General features: G+C 35.2%; 1 protein-coding gene across 7 annotated transcripts in view; it reads left to right on the top strand.

Moving 5' to 3' along the window:
• Nucleotides 1–651: 651 nt before the first annotated feature.
• LOC131161945 (CSC1-like protein RXW8) overlaps nt 652–23,448 on the top strand; it is a 35,632-nt gene continuing 12,835 nt past the window's right edge. For 2 of the 7 annotated variants that reach the window (XM_058117988.1, XM_058117984.1), the window contains exons 1-10: nt 652–1,224; nt 1,341–1,394; nt 4,058–4,495; nt 9,379–9,525; nt 10,106–10,169; nt 10,268–10,477; nt 13,295–13,480; nt 17,140–17,438; nt 18,757–19,033; nt 19,449–19,727. In XM_058117988.1, coding sequence (XP_057973971.1) covers nt 4,215–4,495; nt 9,379–9,525; nt 10,106–10,169; nt 10,268–10,477; nt 13,295–13,480; nt 17,140–17,438; nt 18,757–19,033; nt 19,449–19,727 — 1,743 coding nt within the window. In that variant the 5' untranslated portion in view covers nt 652–1,224; nt 1,341–1,394; nt 4,058–4,214. Of the gene's footprint in view, nt 1,395–4,057; nt 4,496–9,378; nt 9,526–10,105; nt 10,170–10,267; nt 10,478–13,294; nt 13,481–17,139; nt 17,439–18,756; nt 19,034–19,448; nt 19,728–23,448 lie in introns of all 7 variants that reach the window. The other 5 variants (XM_058117987.1, XM_058117983.1, XM_058117990.1 and 2 more) reach the window with 3 other exon arrangements.

Here is a 23,448-nt window from a genome sequence, read left to right as displayed (position 1 = left end):
GAAGGTGAGTTTCTGCCGTGGATGTAGGCTAATTTTTTAGGCGAACCACGTAAATGTGTTATTGTGATTTGTGATTATGTATGTTTATGTTTTACTGAATTTATTATGGTTTTTCTGAATATTATTTAGTGAATAAAATATTTTCTTAGTCAGGCTTGGTACACACACACACACATTGAAATAAACAGGTTTTAGTTTAGGCGTGGTTGTGGTTACTACTTAAATAAAATCAGATTCTTATTGTGATTTGTTTATAATTGATTAAAATCTGAAAATTAAAATTAACGATTAGTTTATTAACTCAATATTAGGAAATGCATATTGTAAGTGATTGTTGCAATCAAAAAGAATTTGAATTTGTTTTAGATTAATCAATCAAAACAAATAGTAATTAATTTAAAAAATAAAAAATCTATAAAAATCATATCCAAGATGTGGAGAATTATAAGTGTACTGATGTCTTTAAATATATAAAATAATATATTGAATATTATTGAGAAAAGTAGTTTTTGTATTCTTATAAATTGTGATATATATATATATATATATATATATATATATATATTTAAAAAAAATGCATTTTTTTCAATAGCCAAACTTAAGAGAAACGTTTGGGAGCCCGGACCCTTGCAGAATTTGGGCTTTCGCTGGAAAGGTGAACAAACGTACGGTTCCACATACCGTGACAGCCTACGCGACCGGAACCTTTGCCGCGGGCGGAGTCGCGGTTGGTGTCATAAAGACAGTTAAAAAGGCAGTTCAACGGCTTCGCTGTGGACAGAGCCGCTTCTGTCCACCACGTGGCGCGCCCTCCGCATTCGCAAAATCTCCCAAGTTCAACGTATTAAAGATCGACGTAACATACCCATGTGCCATGTGGCGTCCATCGGAGTCTTTCCGTTTCAAATGCGTGTTTCGCTTCGCACGCGAATTTCAATTGTTTCCCTCCCTCTGCAAATTCTAGGGTTTCTTCTTCAATCGATCATTAATTATTCATCAATCGATCATCTTCAATCGCCAATCATTCAATTAGCTACAGTTTCTTTCTTTTTCTTTGGCCACGGTTCGTGAATTTTGAGTGCGTGCATGTGTCTGTGAAGTCGAAGCGAAGGCAGCAATGGCGTACGAGTATTAACGCGATCGCGTTGCCGACGCGTTTGGTTCATGGTGTATGGGCCTGCGGTTCACTTCAAGTTTTTGAATTCTGATCGTGTTGCGTCTTCTGTGGGTTGCCCTCTTTTCTTCTTTCGTATCTTCTGTGAACTGCGGTTAACGCCCTTCCAATTTTTTATACACAATTTTCGCTGCTGTTGATCTCGAGTGTTTTGGCCATACAACAGATCTGCCCAATTTGTTCTTCGCAATTTTACGGATAAGATAATATTCTTTCATTGGTAGGACAATATCCTCCCCTTTCTTCCCACTTTTTTCATTTGCATATTTTTGGCTTCATTATTTTGGGGTTTCACATTACAATTGTTTGATTCGTTTTCTTCTTGGTATCACTGGGTTTGGTAGAAAACTGTATAGAAATGAAACTTGTTACCGCCGTATGTTTTGATGTTGTGTTAATTTACCCATTAATTTTGTTCCTAGCGTGGGCTCTGGATGCTATATATGTAAAATTAAGAACGAGCAAACACTGAAGCCTGACACTGCATTCTTCCAGTATATGAAGATTTTTGGTTAAGAAGCACCGAAAGCACTTGGAAGTAGAGTCAACAAATGAAATGAAAAAAATATTCGTGTGGAATGTATTATCTTGAACTGGAAGCATTAGGGAATAAATTCGTATATGAAAATCTTTTCTCCAGTGATTTAGTTGGGATTATTGTTGGAACCAAGTAAGACGGGTGCATGGGGAGATCTATGGACTCTATGCAGGTTTCTTTTGGCAGCATCATTGTATTCTGTCTTAAAGCTACACAACTTTTTTCATCATAACGAACATGCATCTGCTTTGATCCTTAGACCACCATCCCTTCACGTGTTATTTAGTTTGCAAACATGACATTAGATAATGTGAGCATTTTATTCCTTGTCTATGAGCCTAACTATGTGCTTAAAGTATGCTACAATTACGTACAAAGCCAGTTTGGATTCCATAAAGTCGTGCTTGTTGTGGATTTGCTTCCTACAGTTGTTCACACTACTAAATCAAATACATAGCGCCACATAGGTTATTCTTTTGTGACAATGCAACCAATTTGAGCTTTGAGGTTCTACTGAAGAGTGTATGCTCATATGTCCCTTATTCTTCTTCAATTGTTTGTTTGCATCCTCATTTCCAAAAACATATCATAGGAATTTAGGAAGCTGCGTTCTGGAAACAATGTGAAAGATTGTGCATGTGTGCATAAAACTTAACACTCAATGCACAAAACTCCCAGGTTTTGGGGAGGACATGATGTACACAACCTTAACTCCACGTTTAGGAAGGCTGCCCCATCTGAGTCTCAACACTCTTACCATTGCGCCAAGGAAGCTCCTAGGTTTTGGGGAGGGCATGATGTACACAACCTTAGCTCCACACTTAGAAAGACCACTCTGTTTGAGTGTAACACTCTTAACCATTTGGTTGAGGCTGAAGAAATTGAAGGAAAGGAAAAATTCACAAGGATTGATTGGAATACCAAAGCTTAGAATTCCCCTGTCTTGTTTGAGCACCAAGATAGCTATGCAAAAATGGAGTTGTAAATTTGAATTCTTATGTTATTTGGTCTTTACAAATACATACATGGTGAGTGTAACATAAGTGAAGGGCACTTAATATTGTGGGACATTTCCAATAGAGACAAAATAATGTTCTTGTTATAAAGAGTGATTTAGTTAATACCAAAGGATATAAGAGACAAAAGGGTAGATCTAAAACTTGGGCTCATGTTGTAAGGATTTGATAGCATTCTAATTTTGTGAAGGTATTGCCCTAGATTGATTATTCAAATAGAAAGGTAGAAAATGATTTGTAGAGCCAACCTCACCCAGTGGGACTTTAGGATTGGTGGTGGTTTTGTGGTTGTTTATTACTTTTATGTTATTCTAATTTTTTGGAAGAAGGAAAATCTAACTTCAACCTTGCTGATTATTAGTCATATGCTCATGTTAGGCTTCTTCAGATATTCTTGGTTTATAAGTCTGGAGCAATGAAATTTCTCTCTGAGCTGCTGTTGGAGAAAAAGCAGCTCTTGTTACGGAAAAAAATATTTTTAATTTGAAATTATTTAGAAAGTTTGGAAACTTATGCATATGATATAGGGATTACCTGCCAATCGATTAATTCCATGAAAGTGTCAGATTAAGTACGACCTGAACTTTTGCTTAAGTGTTTGGGATTTCTTTTTTGCACACTTGGACTGCAGGTAGAAGTCTATTACATCGATGTCTATGTATGAATGTGCACAAATTCTACTTTCTTTTGATGATAAGTCTTAGTGAAGCATACAGTATGTAGTCGGTGATCCACAGGTGTGGATCACAAGGTTTTTGGGTCTGGAGTACAAGTCTTAGCGCAATACGTACATACATACATATATATACATACAGAAACTATTAGAAAGGGGATTCCCCTTTCTTAGGCTTGTTTTTAAATTAGCTAAAACACCCTTATAACTATCAACAATTTTCCTAGATCACTCACATAACCACCCATAACTACTCAAAATGCCTCAAAAAACCCCTATAATCACTCATAATTGCCCAAAATGCCCCAAAGTCGTGGAGCATGCATGGTTGTGTATAAATTGCTTTGAATGATTTACTACAGGTGTGTTATTTTAAAATTGTCAACTTAATGCATTGTTATGGCTTAAAAAGTATAACTTTGTGTTTGCTCTAGGCCTTTGCTTTGACTCTTTTCTTAAACAATGACTTGGAAAAAAAATTATATATATATATATATATTTTCAGAGTTTTTTCTTTAGCCTTTGCTTTGGCTCTGAGATTGGTTGCTTAAAGTAATTGTGCTAGTTTGTGCATGTCCTTACATTTCCTTATGCAGTTTTCATGGCAACTATAAGAGTTCATTTAATATTTTTGACTTAGTTTATTACTTCTACAGCGCTTGTACTCAGGTGAAATGAAGCTGTGCTGTGTCCTGCAACAGTGGTTTTAAAAAACTATTCAACCTTCCAGCATATGGATATAGTTTTGATGTCCCCTCATGGCATTTTTTTTGGGCAATGACATGCCAACAGGTTGTGCTATAGTGGACAGCAATGAACATATCTGCTCTCTTAACTTCTGCTGGAATCAATATAGGCGTGTGTGTGCTGCTTTTGTCACTGTATTCTGTGTTGAGGAAACAACCTGGCAATGTGAGTGTGTATTTTGGACGGAGGCTTGCTCAAGTACGCACAAAACGCAGCGATCCTTTCTGCTTTGACAGATTAGTTCCTTCTCCCAGTTGGATTGTGAAGGCCTGGGAAACATCAGAGGAGGAAATACTAGCTGTTGGTGGCATGGATGCTGTTGTTTTTCTCAGGATTCTTGTTTTCAGGTAATTAAACCCAGCTCAGAATCTCCATAAATGAAATGCACTGCCAATTGTTCGTGAATGTGCTTGATAATTTTATTGCTGAAAAATTTACTATTAGTGTTTATTGGTTGATGGCTTGAGAAATTGTTTATGCATTCTTGTCAAAAGTTTGTGGAATAATTAAAATTTCTTCAAAGGATGATGACTATATTCTTGGGCTATGCTTTAGTATTGTAGTTTTATCTGCATTCTTTTATCAATTTGAGTGACATATTATATAAATGCTGGCCTAGAAATAAAAGTTGGTGCTGATCTTTTTTACGTCATTGTTACTGATCTGTGTCATGTTCTCTGTTGACTAGCAGGCTTTGCATTGAAGAGCGATATTTGTGTCTATATGTATTTACATATGTATGTATATATGTATGTATGTATGCATTTATATATGTATGGATGGATGGAGGGATGCAATTGCATGCATGCACACATTATGTATGTATGTTGGAAAGTTGTCTTACAAGTCTGTGGTAGTTGCCATATTTTCTTATATAGGGCTTATCATTCTCTTTATCCTTTATTGATAACTAATGATTCATTTTTTAACTTTTTATTTGTTTATAAAATGGCCAGTATTGTTCAGACTAGGGCAGTTGTTAAGGTACCATTTTAGCTTTCACTATTTTTTCTAATTTAGTTGTTGGTGTTGAAGAAGGTGATTTCAACTGCACTAAATGATGAATATATTGCATGAAATTTTGACATTTTTTTTTTTCACACAAACATGCCATTATGTAGATATTTTTTTAATAGAAAAAGAATAAATATCATTAAAGGTGGGAGAATGTAGGAGAAAAAAAAAAGAAAAAAGAGCATGAGAAATCTTCCTGAGAAGTAAAAAAAGAACAAAAGAAGGAAAGAATACATTTAAAATAACACTACCTTCCAGTCATGCTGAAATCCCAAAAACAGGCCCCCTTGAAGCACCATGCTGCAAAAGTCCATAACAAGGCCAAATACTGAATCCTATCCCAGAGCAAAGTCATCTTCTTCCCTGTAAAGATGCATGCATTTCTCTCCAGCTAAATAGCCCACAAAACAGAGAAAATCCCCCACTCACACAAATCCAAACCATCTCCACTCCTACCAAAATCCTCCACTGAATGTGGATGAACCCACTTTCGTCAAAAATACCAAAAAGATTATTCCAAATCCTTGACTAAAAAGAACAGTGCAGAAAGAGATGAAAAACAGATTCTGAAAACTGTCAAAACAATGAGAGCACACATTAGGAAATAAAGCTTTAGAAGGCCTCCTACTCTACAATAGACTGGTACTTTATTGAGAACAACCAACCAAATAAAAGCCTTAATCTTCGAGGGAACTGTGGCCTCCCAAATGCTACCATGAAGTTCAAAGGGCACATTTTCCTAAATCAAATTATCAAAGAAATATTTTCAAGGAAAATCCCCTTAAGAATAAAGTTGTCAACTGAGTGTCCTTCCTATTAGGAGGGAAACCTTCAGGTAAACACAATAAGGCAGCGAATTATCTCCACCTCCCTATCACTAAGAGACCTATGAAAATGAAAATCCTAGAGAAATGTTATCTCCATTAATGATTCGAAACGAGGAGATAACCCACCATGCAACTAGGATAGGCAATAGAGATGAGGAAAGGAAATGAAAAGTTCAGAGTCACCCACCCAAATGTTTTAACCAAAAACAAGAGATACCCTTTTCCAGGGGAAAAAATGAGTGAGAGGGATAAAATGAGAATAAAGCTGTGAAATACACCTCCAAGGACTCTTAAAGGAGAGCACGTTATGCCTATATTTGCATTCCACCCTGCATAGCTGGGAAATACACCTCCAAGGACTCTCAAAGCAGAGCACCTTATCCCTATATTTGCATTGCACCCTGCATAACAAATTTACTTTGTGACATTGTGCCAAAGGAAATTTTCCTAAGGAGAATCGCCATAGTCATTTACCAATCATAGCAATGTTTTTAGATACCCACTAACCAAGATCCAAACCCCTCCTTCCTTAGACCTACAAACCACCTCCCAACTAACTAAATGATCCTCCTTGTCCCCAACCCCCTGCCAGAGGAAGCCTGTTCTCTCTTAGTTCTCCTAGCTACCCCTTTTTGGACTCTAAAAATGCACAGTAAATAAAAAGGAGCACTGAAAGACAAATTAGAATGAGGGTAATATGACCACCTAGAGAAAAAAGAGCACCCTTCCACCCATCTAGCCGCTTACACACCTCCACCACGTGAGCCCAAAAACAAACTGACTTAGGATTACTCCCCAGAGGAACCTCTAAATAATTCAAGACTTGTGTAAAATACCACACCCAGAAAAAGAGGCAAAATCCAAAGATTTTCACTCAAATTAATACAAGCTATCCCACTCTTATCCAAAATTTTCAAGCTTGAAACCCACACAAAGAATTGTAAGATTCTTAGCACATCTGAAAAAGACTCCTTTTGATTTTTCTTCAAAAAATCCCAATAATCTTGAAATAATGTTTATCCAGACTCGGGAGCTTTCTGTCTACACATCTTAAACGCTGCACCTCTTTTTCCATCTTACTCAAAATGCCCTCTCTACCATGCTGCTTTTTCTGCTGAAACAGGGTACCGCACTATCTCCTAAAGCGTGGCTCTACTCTCATCCTATGAAAACAGATTCTTATGAAAACCAGTAATCTTTTCTGCAATACAAAAAGTTCTCTCTTCCTACCACTTGCTACCCACCCTATAAAAACAAATGCCTTGTATGTATCACAATTGCCATCCTCAACCCATTTCGTTCTAGTCTTCTGCCTCCAACTCACCTTCTCCCTTAAATGAATGCTGATTGATGTAAAGAATGTAATCTTGATTCTAGATGATGTATGCTTTGCAGAAGAATGTTGGTTAATTTAGAGGTCTGCCGATGGCTATTTTCTTCATTGCTGACATGTTTTCTATTGAATTTATTTGATGCAAGAATTCTCAAAAAGTGTGTTTTAAGGAATTTTTACTATATATGTATGTATGTATGTATGTATGTATGTCTGTTTGTGTGTGTATACATAGACATATAATTCTTTTAATTAAAAAAAAGACAGAATATACAGGGGGAACCTTTTTCATATGACGAAATGCTGATTCTAGAAACAGCTGGATAACACAATGGAACAAATGAAAACTACAATTAAGAAATATGAGAAGCTAGGCAGTAAATCATGATAGTTGTACCCTCTAGTAATACTTGTCTCAAACTCGATGCTTTTTCACAATTTTAAAGATTTCTTTAAGTTATAAGAATCTGTAAAGTGTGTTTAACTATGTTATATATCCTTCATAAAATTCTCAAATCTTGTATTTACTAACTGCACTTTGCTAACTTGTTATTTTTTTTCTCTCAGATATTAGCTCGTTTTAAATTTCAAAATATAATGTTTATCATTAAGGTTCTTGTGGACATTAAATGCCATAATGACTGAAATGGGGAATCTTGACATTTTAGAGTTTTGTTCTGCATAGGGATATTTAGTCCTGTACAGCTTTAGTTTTGGGTTCAAAGGACACCCCCCATTACCTAAAAGGGGGAAAAACAGATATAATGAAAAAAAGTGGAAAAAAAGATCTGGTTCAATTGCAATGCAGGTAATGTTACATGTTTTCTATGAATAAGGTTTGGAATGGAAGCAGGGCAAGTTTGGGATTGAACCTTCTTAACCCACCCCAAACCTGAGATGAGGTAGCATGGGGTGGAAGGAGGAGGTGCATAATTGGGGAGAGTAAAAGAAAGCCATTCAATATTTTCTTGCTTGCTTGAAAAAAATTGGATAGAGTTAAATAAAAAATATTAGAAAATAAGTTGAACATAAATAGAACCCAGTTTACACACCTTTAGCAGTTTGTAGAACATCCATTCATTCATATCCAAGAAATTAAGACATGTAATCTTAAGATCCAGTGATAAGAACATGTTCAGTCCATGCAAGTGTCGTCTAAAGCTTTCTGGTTTTTTCAAACTTTCCACACTAAAAGCTAGACCAGCACACCTGAAAGCTACTCTTAAATCTGAAATCTCTGACCTATGAGGAGTTCCTTGAGAGGTTAAGAATATGATCTCTTTTAAGGTTTAGGTTTATGGTACGATTAAGAAGAGATGAACAAAAGATGAGATGGCTTGGAAGAAATCTCATGAAGGAAGGACGTGAGGAGAAAAAAAAAAGTGATCTAGAGATGACGGTGAAAAGAGGAATAAAGTTAAGACAACAAATAAGAGAATGATCATGGAAGAATAAGAAGCGTGATTATGTGGAAACAGGAGAATTGTGTGGTTCCAAATTTTATTTGGTAGAACCCCACATCAAATATGGGAGGTTGCAGAGTTATTAAACTATTTGAGACCCCATACACATGTTTTGTCATTCTCTTGAAAGGTACTCACCTTTAAAAAATTCAGGAATATGTGAATGAGGTGAAACAATAATTCATTTTCTGAATGCATTCCCAGAGTATTAAATATATAGGAAAAAATCTATATGCATGCAATCATGGTGGGGATTGGGCTGGGTTGAGGTGGGACAACTTAAATCGTATGCCTTCTGAAACTTTGATCAGGTGGGGTATTTGGAACTTGTTGCAGTTTCTACTCATTTAGTAGTGGCCCAACACTGTCCTATTAGGGGCGGGGACGGAGCGGTGTTTGTCCTGGTCCCATTGTCATTCTTAAGTAGTGTTTCAGTTATATTTGTTATCAATTATAAAAAATTCTAAGTGATTTATTTTTTTAAATTGATGTTTCTACTTGCTGTCTGCATCCTCATTGCCATGTTTCTAAAACAAATTTCCACGATGGATTTTTCAGTTTAACTTATGCTGGTGCTGGTTATTTCTTTACAGTATTCGAGTCTTCTCCATTGCTGCTGCTGTTTGTGTTTTTCTAGTTCTTCCACTGAATTATTATGGACAAGAAATGCATCATAAAGAAATCCCATCGGAATCGTTGGATGTATTTACCATTGGGAATGTAAAAGAAGGATCAAAATGGTATGTACTAGATTCATAATCAAAGTGAAGATCCAGTGTCCTTGTTTCTATTTTCAAAGAGTGTAAGATGATTACAGGTAGGGCTAGATGCTGATTGTTGATTGCTGACATTGTTTATGAAGCCTCCTGTAAGGGGTTTCAGTTGGAAAATTTTGCCTGTTGGATCCTTTTCTAAGTTTTTGTGGATTATACGTAGCTCACATGTGTATTTTCCATAGTCTTTATTTTTAATCAAGGGACATATTCTGTGGCATTCATCCATTTGCTCAATTTTGGATATAAGGATTGATCCATCCCTGTTGAGAAAGTTGGAGTGTTTAGTTGCTAGAGTTGATAGCGGCTTCCAATGAGTAGTCAACATATTTCACATTCATTCCCACTCCTCTCCTCCCCCCCGCCTCCTCCAACCCCCTCCACACCCACCCCCTCCCCCACCCCCACACCCCACCTGGCGGCGGGTGGATATGGTGCGAGTTGGATGAACGGTCAACATACCTTCAGTATATACCTCCCAAAAAAAAAAAAAAAAATGAAAGTGTTTACTCATTGATTGTTTATTTTTTGTTTGATTAAATTTCAGGCTATGGGCCCATTGTCTTGCATTGTACGTCATATCCTGCTCAGCTTGCACTCTTCTGTACTTTGTAAGATAGTGCAACTCATGTTTGGTTGAGTTCCCTTCTTTTTTTCCAGCAGCTTCTAAGGTCTTAATGACCATGACACACTTTGACACTTTCTTCAGGAATATAAAAGCATTGCTAATATGAGGCTGGCATATATTGCTGGATCTCCACCAAACCCAAGTCACTTTACCATTGCTGTTCGTGCTATTCCATTGTCCGAGGAAGAATCTTATAGCGATACAGTGAGAAAATTTTTCTTAAATTATCATGCTTCAAGCTATTTATCACACCAGATGATTTATCGGTCTGGTACAGTTCAGAAGCTGATGGTACGCACATCCTGTGAATGTTTATCTGATGGTGATCTTGTCATTAATGTTTATCTGATGGTGGTCTTGTCATTAATAATTAGTGTTTCTTAGTTGCATTCTCAAAGCCCTGTGATTTTGCTAATATATCTATAATTTGTTGATGAGGGTTATTTTTCTATTATTACGTTCCTTTTGTTGGCATCTATATTCAAATTATGGAGAGGTTGTGAGCTTAAAAGATATTAGGAGTTAGACATTATTCTCTAAATTCTATGAGATTTATTGATGGTGTTAAGAACTAAAGTTGACATTATGATTCTAAATGGGGTTGTTCTCCCTCTGCTGGAACGTATCAGTTTTTAGTGCTCTCCCTGAAAATTTAATTTTAATTGAATTTTCCATCTCTCTCCCCATGTCTAACTAGTAACAGCTGGTATGTAATAATGCACGAGAACATAAATTGAGTACTGTGTTGGTGAGGGCAATGCAACAGATAGTAAATTTTATTGAGGAAATACGTACCGACCAAAAAAAAAGATATCGAGGAAATGAATGTATGCCCTGTACTATCTTATGGAAAACCAGATTTAGGACAGGATGGGCTAACAAATCCTGCTGCTTATCCTGTGTGCACCAACAACACAAATCATGACTTGTACACCTGGCACACCGTTTGGAATTAGGTTTTTTGTTGAATCAACAGTGTGATGCTGATGTCCAAGAAGAAGGGAGTGAAGAGGAGTAGATGAGAAAAGGGGGGAATGATTCACTCACTGAATGTTTCACCCTTCATTGCATTGGATATAAAGAGTACATGAGATGTATGAACTTTAAAATTATCCCTACATAGAAGTCATATATCTACCAAATAAGTAAATAACCCTTCTTATGTAAATTGGACATTTTGTATTAGACATGCCTTGCTAGCACACTGTGGAACATGAGGTTGTCCCTGAAAGTGATATTCTACCTTGGCATGTCTAAATATCTGCCTTACCATCATTATACACATTCTAAGGTTATATTACTACTCTGTTTTTGGTTCTGTAGACAGCAAGTGTGCAGAATTTATGATCATTGGTTTGTGAGCTTGGACTCCATTTCAATAAAACCAGGGTAATCTATTCTCTATGAGTTTTGAAGAAGTGCTACGCTTAGGCATCACTGGAGTTTGCTGAGCTGTGTTATATTTTAAACTCCTATGCGATTCAAAAACGACTTACAGTAAAATAGGAAGCATCATTAGGCTACAGTTTTTATTCTTATGCTGAATATTTATTGAATCCTTTCATTTTTCAGTGGGGAGGGGTGGTAGATCTAGGTATTTAGATTCTTCTGAAATTTTTTCTTGTACATTTTTTTCACTCACCTGATGTGTATTTTCCTATATGCTCTTTTTTCATTACATTACTCTATTTGTAATTCTAAGATTTGCTCAAAAATCAATCTTTGAAAGAGTAGTGTCCTTTAGAGGTTTGTCCTCCTATGGTTGTGTATTTTGAAATCAGCTTTTCACATTTGTTTGCACAATAGTCCTTTTTGTTGAAGATTTGGATTCTGGAATAAGCTGTTTGGTGTTTTTGGTACACGCCCAGTTTGCCCTTCATCTTTGAAGAGTATGTTTTCTCCTTTTAGGGGTTTCAATAAAGGGAAGTGGAGGAATTTTCTATGGAGGAGTGCTCTGTTTGCAAGATATGGTGTAGTTGGATGTAGCGTAATGGTAGAATTTTGGGGATTCTTCTGTTTTATTAATCGCTTGTGGATTAGGATGGGTGTACTTGGTGTTGCTTTGGGCTATAGAAAATGGCATTTTTTAGAGGAATTTTTTGGCCGACTAGCAGAGGAATTGGTGAACTGCACTTTTGAATATTCTTTGTTGCTGGAGGATGCCCTTTTGAATATTCTCTTTCTTCTCTGATTATAAATTGTCTGGAAAGAGCGGAAGATATGGCACCTTCTTGGGCTTTTGCAATGAGGTGTTTTAAGGGAACATGTTTTTCAGATGTTCAATGGGACAGGCAGGCTTTGTTATCTTGATCGAGTTTTTTTTATTTTTTATTTTGTCTTTTATTTTATTATCAGAGGATCTTACCATTCTTTCTACTTTACTATTTCCTTTTGACACCTTTTCCTTTCTATCAAAGAAAAATGTAGCTATTTCATGTGATATTAATTTTTATTAATAAAGGAATTATTTGCAGTATTCTAGTCATTGCTTGTTAACAAATATTGGATTGGTGATTATATGGGTAGGTTCTTGTTATGTGTCATGAAATGTGCAATTAAGCCAGGAATTTATCTCATCTCAATGGTGGTTTTTATTTTTTTGGACTATTTTATGGTTACAAATTTTTTTCTTTAATTTTTTAGATCTTTTTCCAAGACTATGTTAATCAAGTAGTGTTATATAGTATATTTGTGCTTTAGACTGTGAAACTCGGTCACCCAACCTGTATTTTAACTGTCAACTTAATTTTTATCATTGCTAAATTAGGAAAAAATATTGTTAATTTTGATGATGTGCTGCAATAAAGGGGTTGTATAATGTCTGGATTTTTTTTTTTTTGGGGGGGGGGGGGGGGGGGGGTATGTGCTTATGTTTGTGTTTGTGTTTGTGTCATGTTCTTTGTGTTTCTTTAATGGTGTCAATGCCATCTATTGGTTTTAAAATTTTTGGTGCACCATGTAAACTCTTCAACGCGGAATGAGCTACTCATTTGACTTAATTTTTTATTTGAGCAATCTTTTCTTCTCTTCCACCTGCACATTCAATTTTCTGCTTTCCAGTGTTCTACGACATACTTTTATTCACAATGTTAGACACTTCCTGTACAGAGTGATGCAGAAAAGATGTATAAGATGCTTGTATCCTCTCCCATTAATCAAAGGTGTACACCAAGTTTTGTACGATGTGGTCTTTGTGGAGGAGCTGCAAACTCATTCAAGATCCTTTCTAGTGAGCCAGAGACAGTGAAGGAGAAAGCTGAATTTAGTGATTTTGATTTGAATACAAGAGACAAGGTCACAACTGAGTCTTATTCTTGTTTTTCTGTTATTTATGCCTCTGTGATTAGTATTTATTCGCTTGGAAACTTACATTATATCAATAATCTATATACTAGAAAATAGAAGTGATTTTTGGTGGTTCTCTTGCCAATTGCTATTGGATTAACATAATTGAAGCAGTTTTGTTTCTCAGCACCTATAAACACTAGTTGTTCCAGTCACTTCTAGTTTTGGAATCAAATACTCCTCTTGCATGCTCTACTTCCTTCAAATGACCAAGAATTGAGATGTAAGAGTTTAGGGGTGTACTATTTATTCTGGCATAGAAGTTTTGAGCTTATAAATTTTGTATATTCCTTCCGTGTTGCAACTCAAAATCACTCCCTTATGAAACAACCATTTGTCACTCTTACCTGTCCAAACATGAAGCTCTTGCAGGTATTTAAGTTGGTTGTGTCTATATGCCTACTTGCATGGATTATCTTCATCTACTCTTTACAGTCTTACTACATCAAATAAAACTGGACGTCTTTTGATGTTTGTGATAATGTTTATACTATTAGTAGTTGTAAACTAGCTGGTGCGTGAAATTTTTTTTTATGTTTCTATAAATATTTTTATTTAAAAATAAATAAATTTTAGTGTCAAGCTAATTTTTTTTTTTCTCAAATTGATATATTAATTAATGCACATTTGGCTTTTTAAATATTTTATGAACGTAACTTGTCCAGCCCAAATATATGATAGTGATGAACGTATAATTTTAAATTGACAACAAAGTTTTGACTCAAGCTTAGAAATGACTATTATCCCTCATCATCCATATCAAATTTGTGAAGTGGAATTTTTTTATTGCCGCCTTGGTAGGTGGGATTTTTGGAATAAATCTTATGTCATTCTTGGTAGCAAGGGATTCAAATTCATATTAAAAAGAAAAACCCTAGTCATTGGGAAAGAAAAATACTACATATTATGTTGAATCATGAACTACTTGAAATATCAAGCCAAGAAGGGGGATTACAAACATAGGCTCAGTGCCTCTGGCTCCTTGTCCAACTGAGAAGGTTCTCTCTCTATACAGTATACATCAATCGGTATATTGGCTTGGGAGGAAGTACTCCTATTGGAAGTACTGCACTAATAGGACTGCCTAAATAGCTAAAGATTAACTCGGAAGTTCTCCTTTGGATAAGAAAGAGTTAGGAAATAACGTTTAATTAATTGAGGAACATAAAGTTCAAGTTTGGTCACTCTGAGTCTGAAGAAAAATTTTTCTTCACAAGTAAAAGTCCACATACTCTCCAAGTTATTCTACAATCCATTGGTTAGAAAGTTTGGTACCAATATCTCCTCTTTTTATCTTCTTTTTTTCTCCTCAAATGGAAGATCTTTAACAGCCAATGTCCCCACCCATTTGGTTGCTTCCTAAACCTAATACTGTGCAACAAAATTAACGAAAATTACAAAATTAAAAAAATGAGTTAAAGTTTCAATCTTGGGTTGAAATAGTATTTAAAATATCATATATAGTCCATTCTTATAATATGAAATAATAATAATAATTATAATAATAATAATAATTAGACTTTTAAATCTGATTCTCGTAATCTTCTAAACATAACAACACATAGATAAATAAATTTAATAGTGTCAAACTAATCTAGAAAATGTCGTTAGAGTCAGTTACTGAATTAATTTGATGTATTTGAATTTTGAAGTAAAGAAAAAAGCAACCTCACCTGGCAATGACATAGGAGAAAACAAATAATAAATTTAATATCCAGAATCAAATACGTAAAATGATATTTTTTGGGTCTTCTTCTATAACAAAATCCAAGGAAAAAGTTATTGACAGACTTACCACCATATATGTGCTAATATTTGAGATTATAGAAAATGAAAAGATAATTACCAAATTCTGAATGTATTGCTCCCAAACATTATTTCAATGAGTTTTTTTTTTTTTAAAAAATCCTCTGTTCAATTTAGTTGGCAAAGAATCACACAGAGAAATGCTGCAGTAAAAAAATCACAAAATCACCAAGAATTACAATAGTTTAAGGTAAAAAAAAACCAACAATTTGACTATAAGGAAAACTGATTCCACCAAAAGAGGCAAAGCACTAATACCAATAGAAAATAATGGCGAAAATGAAACAATGCCACAAAATCTCTCAATGATAGCTTCAAATCATTAAAAAAAGAAAAAAAGACTACAGGCAAATTTTAAATTGCAGGGATAGGTTAAAACAAAAACACTCAAATCATTAGCAAAAACAAATGAAAAAAAGAAAAAGAAAATTGCAGATATGAATTGATTATTAGAATAATAAATTACAGGAAAGTGAAGAGAAATGTAGGTGTGAAAATCTACTACAGCTAGCCACAATGGAGGGTCCTGCACAACAACATCCTTGCCTGCCAATATGATCTTCTCAATAACACGAGCTCTCACCTCCATTGTCCATTTCTCTCCCCTCCCCTTTGAAACACACAAATCACAAATTACTAAATACATTTTGTACCAATTACCGCTTCTAGCATGATATTAATGCTTAATAGGTTGTGCAGCAGTTGTTTGTCCAAACCAATTTATAGTGGGATGAAGCAAACACATCATTTGGGGATGAAGCCGAAGAGGTACAAACTATTCACAAATTAATGATGTAACGTGTGGACAAAACTGAAGACGCTTTATGGCATTCAATCATAATAGCAAAGGCACTCCATGCATTCAATTAGAATGGCACAGGTTCGAGGGCATTTGGATAATATCTAATATATTTGGACATAATAAGGATTAACTTTAAAAATAAAAAAATATTGAAGGGTAGTTTGGCCATTTAAAAATTTGTCACCTAGGACTATCAAAATTTTGGCTTCTGTCATTTAGGAGTAGTTAAATTTGTTAATTTCTTAGGGGAGTTGACACCATTGTTGTTTGTTGTCTCTGGGATCTGGGAGTGAGGGATCTAATCATTTCAGCGTGTGGACTTCGAGGATGAATTTTACTTTACTATCTAAATTGAAGATTGTCAATTATATAATGACCATGTTGAGAGTGCTGATATTGAATCCAGCTACATTCTGCTATATCAAGCATCATAATTTTAGGCTTTTAGCTGCTCCATTTTATTATCAATATGGGATCATTTGAATATCTATAGCCCCTTGGACAACACCACATGATATTAGCTGTACCATTCTGTTACCAATTTAAGATTACCTCCTGGAAATGACTTCAGATTTCGCAAATGAATTAAAATCCTGAAAATAGAAGTTAAGGTATGATTTGGTTTTGAAGTGTTAACTCTTGTACATTATATTTAGAGGTTTTCTTGATTTATGTCAGTGGAGGCATGCTGCATGAATGCATGAACTTTTTGATTGAGTGCAATTTTGATTTGTTCAACAAGATGTGTGGGATTTATGTTACCCAGATTAAGCAGGTAATCAGAAATTATGGTTAGTTCTGTAACTTTTTCTGGTTAGCAAATTTTATTTTATTTTTAAAATTGTTTATTTTTTGTTATATTTTTTTCTCTGATATATCGTCAAGTAGGTATAAAATATTGGAAACATGGTATTAAGTTGTAGGTAATAGGCATTAATTGTTACAAAGTTGGGTAACAAGCATTACTCTATAGCCTAATGCTTTCTGGTTTTCCATACAGGAATGTGCAGCTGCTTTTGTTTTTTTCAGGACCCGCTATGCTGCTCTTGTTGCTTCGCAAGTTCTTCAGTCATCAAATCCAATGTTATGGGTCACTGATTTGGCTCCAGAACCACATGATGTTTATTGGTCAAACCTTTGTATACCGTATAGGCAACTTTGGATCCGTAGAATAGCAATACTTCTGGCTACTATTGTTTTCATGTTTTTGTTTCTTATTCCTGTCACGTTCGTACAAGGTTTAACTCAATTGGAGCAGCTGCAGCAAACATTTCCATTTCTGAAAGGAATTTTGAAAAAGTAAGGTTCACACAGTGCTGATGTTGCATGCACTCTTGCTCTTCTTTTTTGTTACTGTTAATTTAGATGTGGCTTGTGAGTGTTGGGGTAAAAACATGTGTTCAATGAGTGGGATATGTGAAATTTGGCTGCAATTTATGCATATTTAGTGATATCTGGAAAAGTTAGCAGGTGTATAAACAATAATTATGAACAATTGTTACAGTAACATGTTACTTTAATCTTTGTTATAATGTCACTTATATTTGGTGTATATGGGGGATCAAAATCAGTTTTCTGGAAGTAGAGTGGTTAGTGGTGGAGACCCAAGGTCTTAAATTTCGATTTCGACTCAAATTTCCAAGCTCCAAAAGTATGGAAATATTGACGGAAATTTTGATTTCGATGTCAATTTCGATTTCGATTTGAAAAAATAACAAAAATTAGTAATAAAGCATGGAATTCTTTGTGAAACTTTAGAAATGGTTAGCAAACATAATAATATAAGTTTTAGGACTAATATATTACAAATTAAGTTTATCTATGTTTTGTATGAGGTGGAAAAGTTGTAAAATAGTATGTGCATTAAACATATTCAATTAATACAAATGAAATTCATAAATCATTTAAATATTATTTATTATACAAATAGTGATAATTTAGACATGAGTGGTTCAATAAAATGTTAATGTACATTTGTTTTTTCATATTATTTTAAAAGCACTTGTAATAATCTTTTGTTTCGATAAAATAAATTAAGATAGAAATTTCACTTCACTCCTAAATTTCTCATTTGAATTCTGACGAAATTTCATCGTATGGTTAAAATTTCGACAAGTTTCACTAAAATTTCGAGATTTCGATAAATTTCGTATGATTTGTTGAGATTTTGGTGGAAATTATGCAAGACGGAAATCGACTGCCATTTAGATTTCGAGGGTGACGGAAATCGGAAATTTCAACGGAAATTTCGACAATTTTGTGGAAATTTAAGACCATGTGGAGACCATGGACAGAACTCAATGTACGAAAGATAAGCTGGTTGAGTAAAACATGCCACAACTAATCAGTGGTTGTTGAACCTCGATGAGAAGCCTATAAATCAATCAACTAACTTGTAATTTGCACCATATTAAATTAATTAATAAAGATAGTCCGGATTATAGATTGTTGCTAGTTACACATTTGGTTACATTGACTTCTCCTTTCCCACATGGATCGTGTATTTTCAGGGTTTTTGTGAATGAGAATCTGGGGAATTGAAATGGTCTTATTTAGTTTTTTAGGCTTTGAAATAGACATGCATTAGCTTGTTAGTTACTCTATTCTATCTGCGCAGGACCTTAATGAGCCAGCTTGTTACGGGGTACCTACCAAGTGTCATTTTGATGTTATTTCTCTATACTGTTCCACCGACTATGATGCTGTTTTCAGCAGTTGAAGGATCCATCTCTCGTAGTGGCAGGAAAAAAAGTGCATGCTGCAAAGTTCTGTACTTCACAATCTGGAATGTTTTCTTTGTTAATGTTCTCTCAGGGTCTGTTATAAGCCAATTGAATGTTATTTCTAGTCCAAAAGACATACCCACCCAACTTGCCAGAGCAGTACCAACACAGGTGATTCTTTCCTTCTGATTCCTCAACATTCTAGTTTGACTTCCACATTAGGCTGATTTTGCTTTGGATGATGTTTGCATCTGCTTTCCTGTATGCTGCTGCCATGTAGTTTGATTATATTGCCGAAGTCTTGAGGGATTTTTTATTTTTAAATTTCCATCACTGAATCTCTATCTTTTAAAATGTGAGTTGATTAATATAAACCTAAACTGTTGAATATTGTAATGCATATGGTGTGGACTTGGAGATTTATGAGGAGTGTTCTATTTTCTTATGTTTTATGAGTCCATTTTGTGGATCGTATTTATTGTAAATAGAAAATTCTATAAAAACAAAAATACCTTTTTTGCCATCATGCAAATAAAAGTTTAAAAATTTCTCCTCAACTACAATAGTGATTTTTGGGAATTTGCAGGCTAGCTTCTTCATGACCTATGTTCTAACATCAGGGTGGGCAAGTTTGTCTTCTGAAGTTATGCAACTTTTTGCTCTCATCTGCAACTTGTTCAAGAGATACATACTAAGAAATAAGGATGATTCATCTTTTGGAACTTTATCGTTTCCATACCACACAGAAGTTCCGAAAGTCCTGTTGTTTGGGCTTCTTGGCTTCACATGCGCCATCCTTGCACCTTTAATATTGCCCTTCTTGCTGGTTTACTTTTTTCTTGGTTATCTCGTTTACCGTAACCAGGTTAGTAGTGCTTCAACCAGTTCCTTCTGGGTTCTTTCTCCCTGTTTCTTTAGCCAATTTTAAATTGACCATCCATGTTTGTGTGCACGCATGTGGGAGTGCACGCCAACATGTGCATTGAATTTTCTATGGTTATGTTTCCAACAATGCAATGTTTTCTTTTACATTATTTCAAGGGTTCTTTTATGCTTTTTGGGTTTCCAGGCTGCTAGGAGGGAAATTATGGCCATGTCATATTAAATCTGTCATCTTTCTTCTTTGTTTTGTTGTAAGAGGATTGTGGTTTCTTGTCTCCTTTCATTCAGTGAGAATTTTAACTTACTGTCCTTTGGTGTTGATTTCGTGTCTTACTTTTAATGATATAGGTGTTCTAATTTGTTGTCCTTTTTTTATATAATTGCTTGATTCTTAGTTCTGTGCTTCCACATGACTGCACAAGTAATTAAGTGGTGCAGATTTTGTTAGGAAGCAAGATTATTCTCTTACTGGCTGTGAGACAATTTGATTTTGATGAGAATTAAAGTATCACAAATTTAAGAGGTGTGGAGTTGTGCAATGGAGATGAATGCATGCAATAATGAGGAAGATTGACTTAATTGTGGTGGATGGAGTTGTAAAAGCAAGAGGAAAATCAAGTAGTAGTAGTTGGAAAATCCATTCCCTAAATTGCTGGAATGGATGTTTTGTTATTGTTGTTATTTATCTTAGAAGTTTATTGGCAAGGATGAAAATGAATTTTGAGGGAAATGGGAATATACAGAGTGGAGGGGTAACATACCCTCCTTAAATTAATATTTATATATATATATATATATATATATATATATGAAGAGAAGGAAAATGAAGAAATAACATCAAATCAATAGTTTTTCAGTCTCGTCGGAATTTAGAAAAGAAAATTCCCTTAAAGCAACCAGCAAAAAATGCCAGAGAAGCTAAATCAATTTCTATACTTGAGCCATGATAAAATCAAACTCTTCCACTAAAAGTGTGTCCATTTCTTTCCAGCCAAATCCCCTACAAAATAGCAAAAACTGTATGCTTTGAAAATGATCTAGCATCTTTAGTCATGCCAAAGCCTCTAAAAGAAGTAAGCAGAAAAAGGCTCTGTTAATTCTAGACAAACCCAACCCTCTTAAAAAAAATATAAAACCTGTTCTACCAAACCCCAAGCAGCTGTACAAACAAAAATGGGTGGTAGTCTGGAACTATCAAAACACAGAGCATACATATGGGGATAAAGCCTTATCTGATACTCTATGGTGGATTGTTGGAGTTAACTCTATTCAGGACAGCTGACCAATAAAGATTTTTTCTTGGAGGAAATTTTTGCTTTCTAGATACAATGAAAAAGAGGAAAATACTAAGGTGATCAAGTCAAATGATCAAAAAATTATCCCTATTAGAAAAGCGAAAATTATCTGAAAAGAAAACGAATGTGAATGCTCTTCACCCTCATCCTGTTCGTTAAGGTTCCTGCAAAAAATGAAAATCTTAAAAACAGAATCACCTTTAACCAACATGGAAGAAGAATAGAGCATTATGTACCATGAACAGCATAATGTCAAGAAAAAAGGTTAGAAAATGGCACATCTCCTACCTAAATACCCTCACAAAAATGAATGCAAGCTCCATCATTCACTTTGTACCTGATGAAAGGAAAGAACAAAGAAGACACTTGCGAGATAAACCTCCATTTAGCTCTGAAGTATTAGCATTCTACCCTCTTTTATGCCAATTCTACTTTTAATCATTTTGTGCCAAAGGAAAACCTCCAAGGGAAACTGACTTAGCTATTCATCCATCAGATTCATGTTTTTAGACACCAAATTACCAAGACCCAAGCCGCCCTTGAGCTAGTCTTCAGACCTACAGACATCCTCAAAACCATCCTAATGATCCCTCCTCTCCACCACGTCCAGTCGAAGAAAATTACACAAATCTTTTCTTACCTGCAACCATAACTGGAATCCTAAACAAAGACAAAAATAAAGAGGTATGGTGGCAAGACGAAATCTTATATTAAAGTGGTACGACCACCCAAAGAAAGCAAGACACCCTTCCAGCCATCAAGACATTTATACTGTTTAGCCATGACAGGATCCCCGAATGTCAAAAATCTAGGGTTTTCATCCAGAGGAACCATTAAATGAGACAAAGCCCAATCTAAGACACCACAACCAGCTAGAAAGCAAGTTCTATAGCTTGTCTCAAACTTAGATTAATGGCAGAGACAGTACTTTTTCTCATATTAATTCTCTCATGACATACTTTTAAAAATTCCAGGAAAAAGAGAACATTCACAAAAAGCTCCTATGTTCAGACAAGAAAAATAGTATAATATGCAAATTGCAAGTGTGACAAACAATAGTCTCACTCCCACAGCGATTCCTTGAACAAAATATTTAACCACAACCCTGCCTAACAACCCGTTTAAAACATTTAAGAGCAAAAGACAAGGCAAAGGATCTCCTTGGCTCAAAACCCCTTGATCTAAACATCTTTGGTTCCCCATTAATCCCGACTGAGAAAGAAGCACTAGACAAACACTCCATTATCCAAGTAGTCCACCTATCACCAAAATCTTATTTTAACAAACTCCTATTAACATGATCGTAAGCTTTCTAAAAATCTGAACCCTACCCTTCCTCATATGCATATTGATGTAGGACAAGAAGTAGGACCATGGGAAACTGATAAGACTCTTAAGGTTTTATCATAGGGAAATTGGGAAAATTGAAAAGGGACAGCCTAGTGCACAAAGCTCCCACATATGTGGGGTCCGGGGAAAATTGAAAGGATAGAGAAAATAGGGTCGATCACAATGATAAGACCTTAGGGTTTTGTCGTAGGGAAATTAGGGAAATTGGAAGGATGGAAAATAGAAAGAGAAAATAGGGTTGATCACTTCAAGGGGATCTGCCTCCAAATTAGTCAAAGGCTATGAATTTTTATTGCTTTATTGAAAAAGACTTATAGGGTTACATATATAGAAGGTAGGGAACCCTACTCCAAGTCTTTAATGGACTCAAATCCTAATTGATTTGGAAATCCTAACTTATTAATTGGAAATCCCAATTGATTTGAGAATCCTAGGATTAAATAGAAATCCCAATTGATTTGGGAATCCTAACACATTAAATAGAACTCCTGATTGTTTTTTGAATCATAGCATTAAATAGAAATCCTAATTGATTTGGGAGCCTAACACATTAGGTAGAAATTTTATATTCCTGCATCCTGTAAATTAGCATTGTCCTCAAGGCTGTGCAGCAATAAACTCTAGGAATCTCTCCTCCAAGGTTTGATAAGTTTCCCTAGTTGCATCTTCAACTAATAAGTGAGATCATGTCTCAACTTCTACTTGACCACTCAATGATCCAAAATTGCTTAGGGCTGTACTTGAACCTCGCTAGTTGGTGCAATATCAGGCAAATGGAGCTGCACAGTAACTTGCTCTCCTAACTTCTTGATGCAAGAGACATGAAAAACTAAATGTACCTTAGAACTTGTTGGTAAGTCAATATGATAAGCAACATGGATGGCCCTTTGCATTCTACAATCTTATAAGGCCTATAGAACTGAGGAGACAACTTCATGGAAGAATGAATTCATTTTGCCAATGAGAATTCTCTTTCACAATGTTGCTTATCAGCTTTCTGCTTCATACAAGCTTGAGTTGCAACAAGATTTTCCTTAAGGAGCTGAAGCACTTTGTTTG

Source organism: Malania oleifera, chromosome 8 (genome assembly GCF_029873635.1).
Source record: "Malania oleifera isolate guangnan ecotype guangnan chromosome 8, ASM2987363v1, whole genome shotgun sequence".
NCBI lineage: Eukaryota > Viridiplantae > Streptophyta > Magnoliopsida > Santalales > Ximeniaceae > Malania > Malania oleifera.
This window is presented reverse-complemented; position numbering and strand designations above follow the sequence as displayed.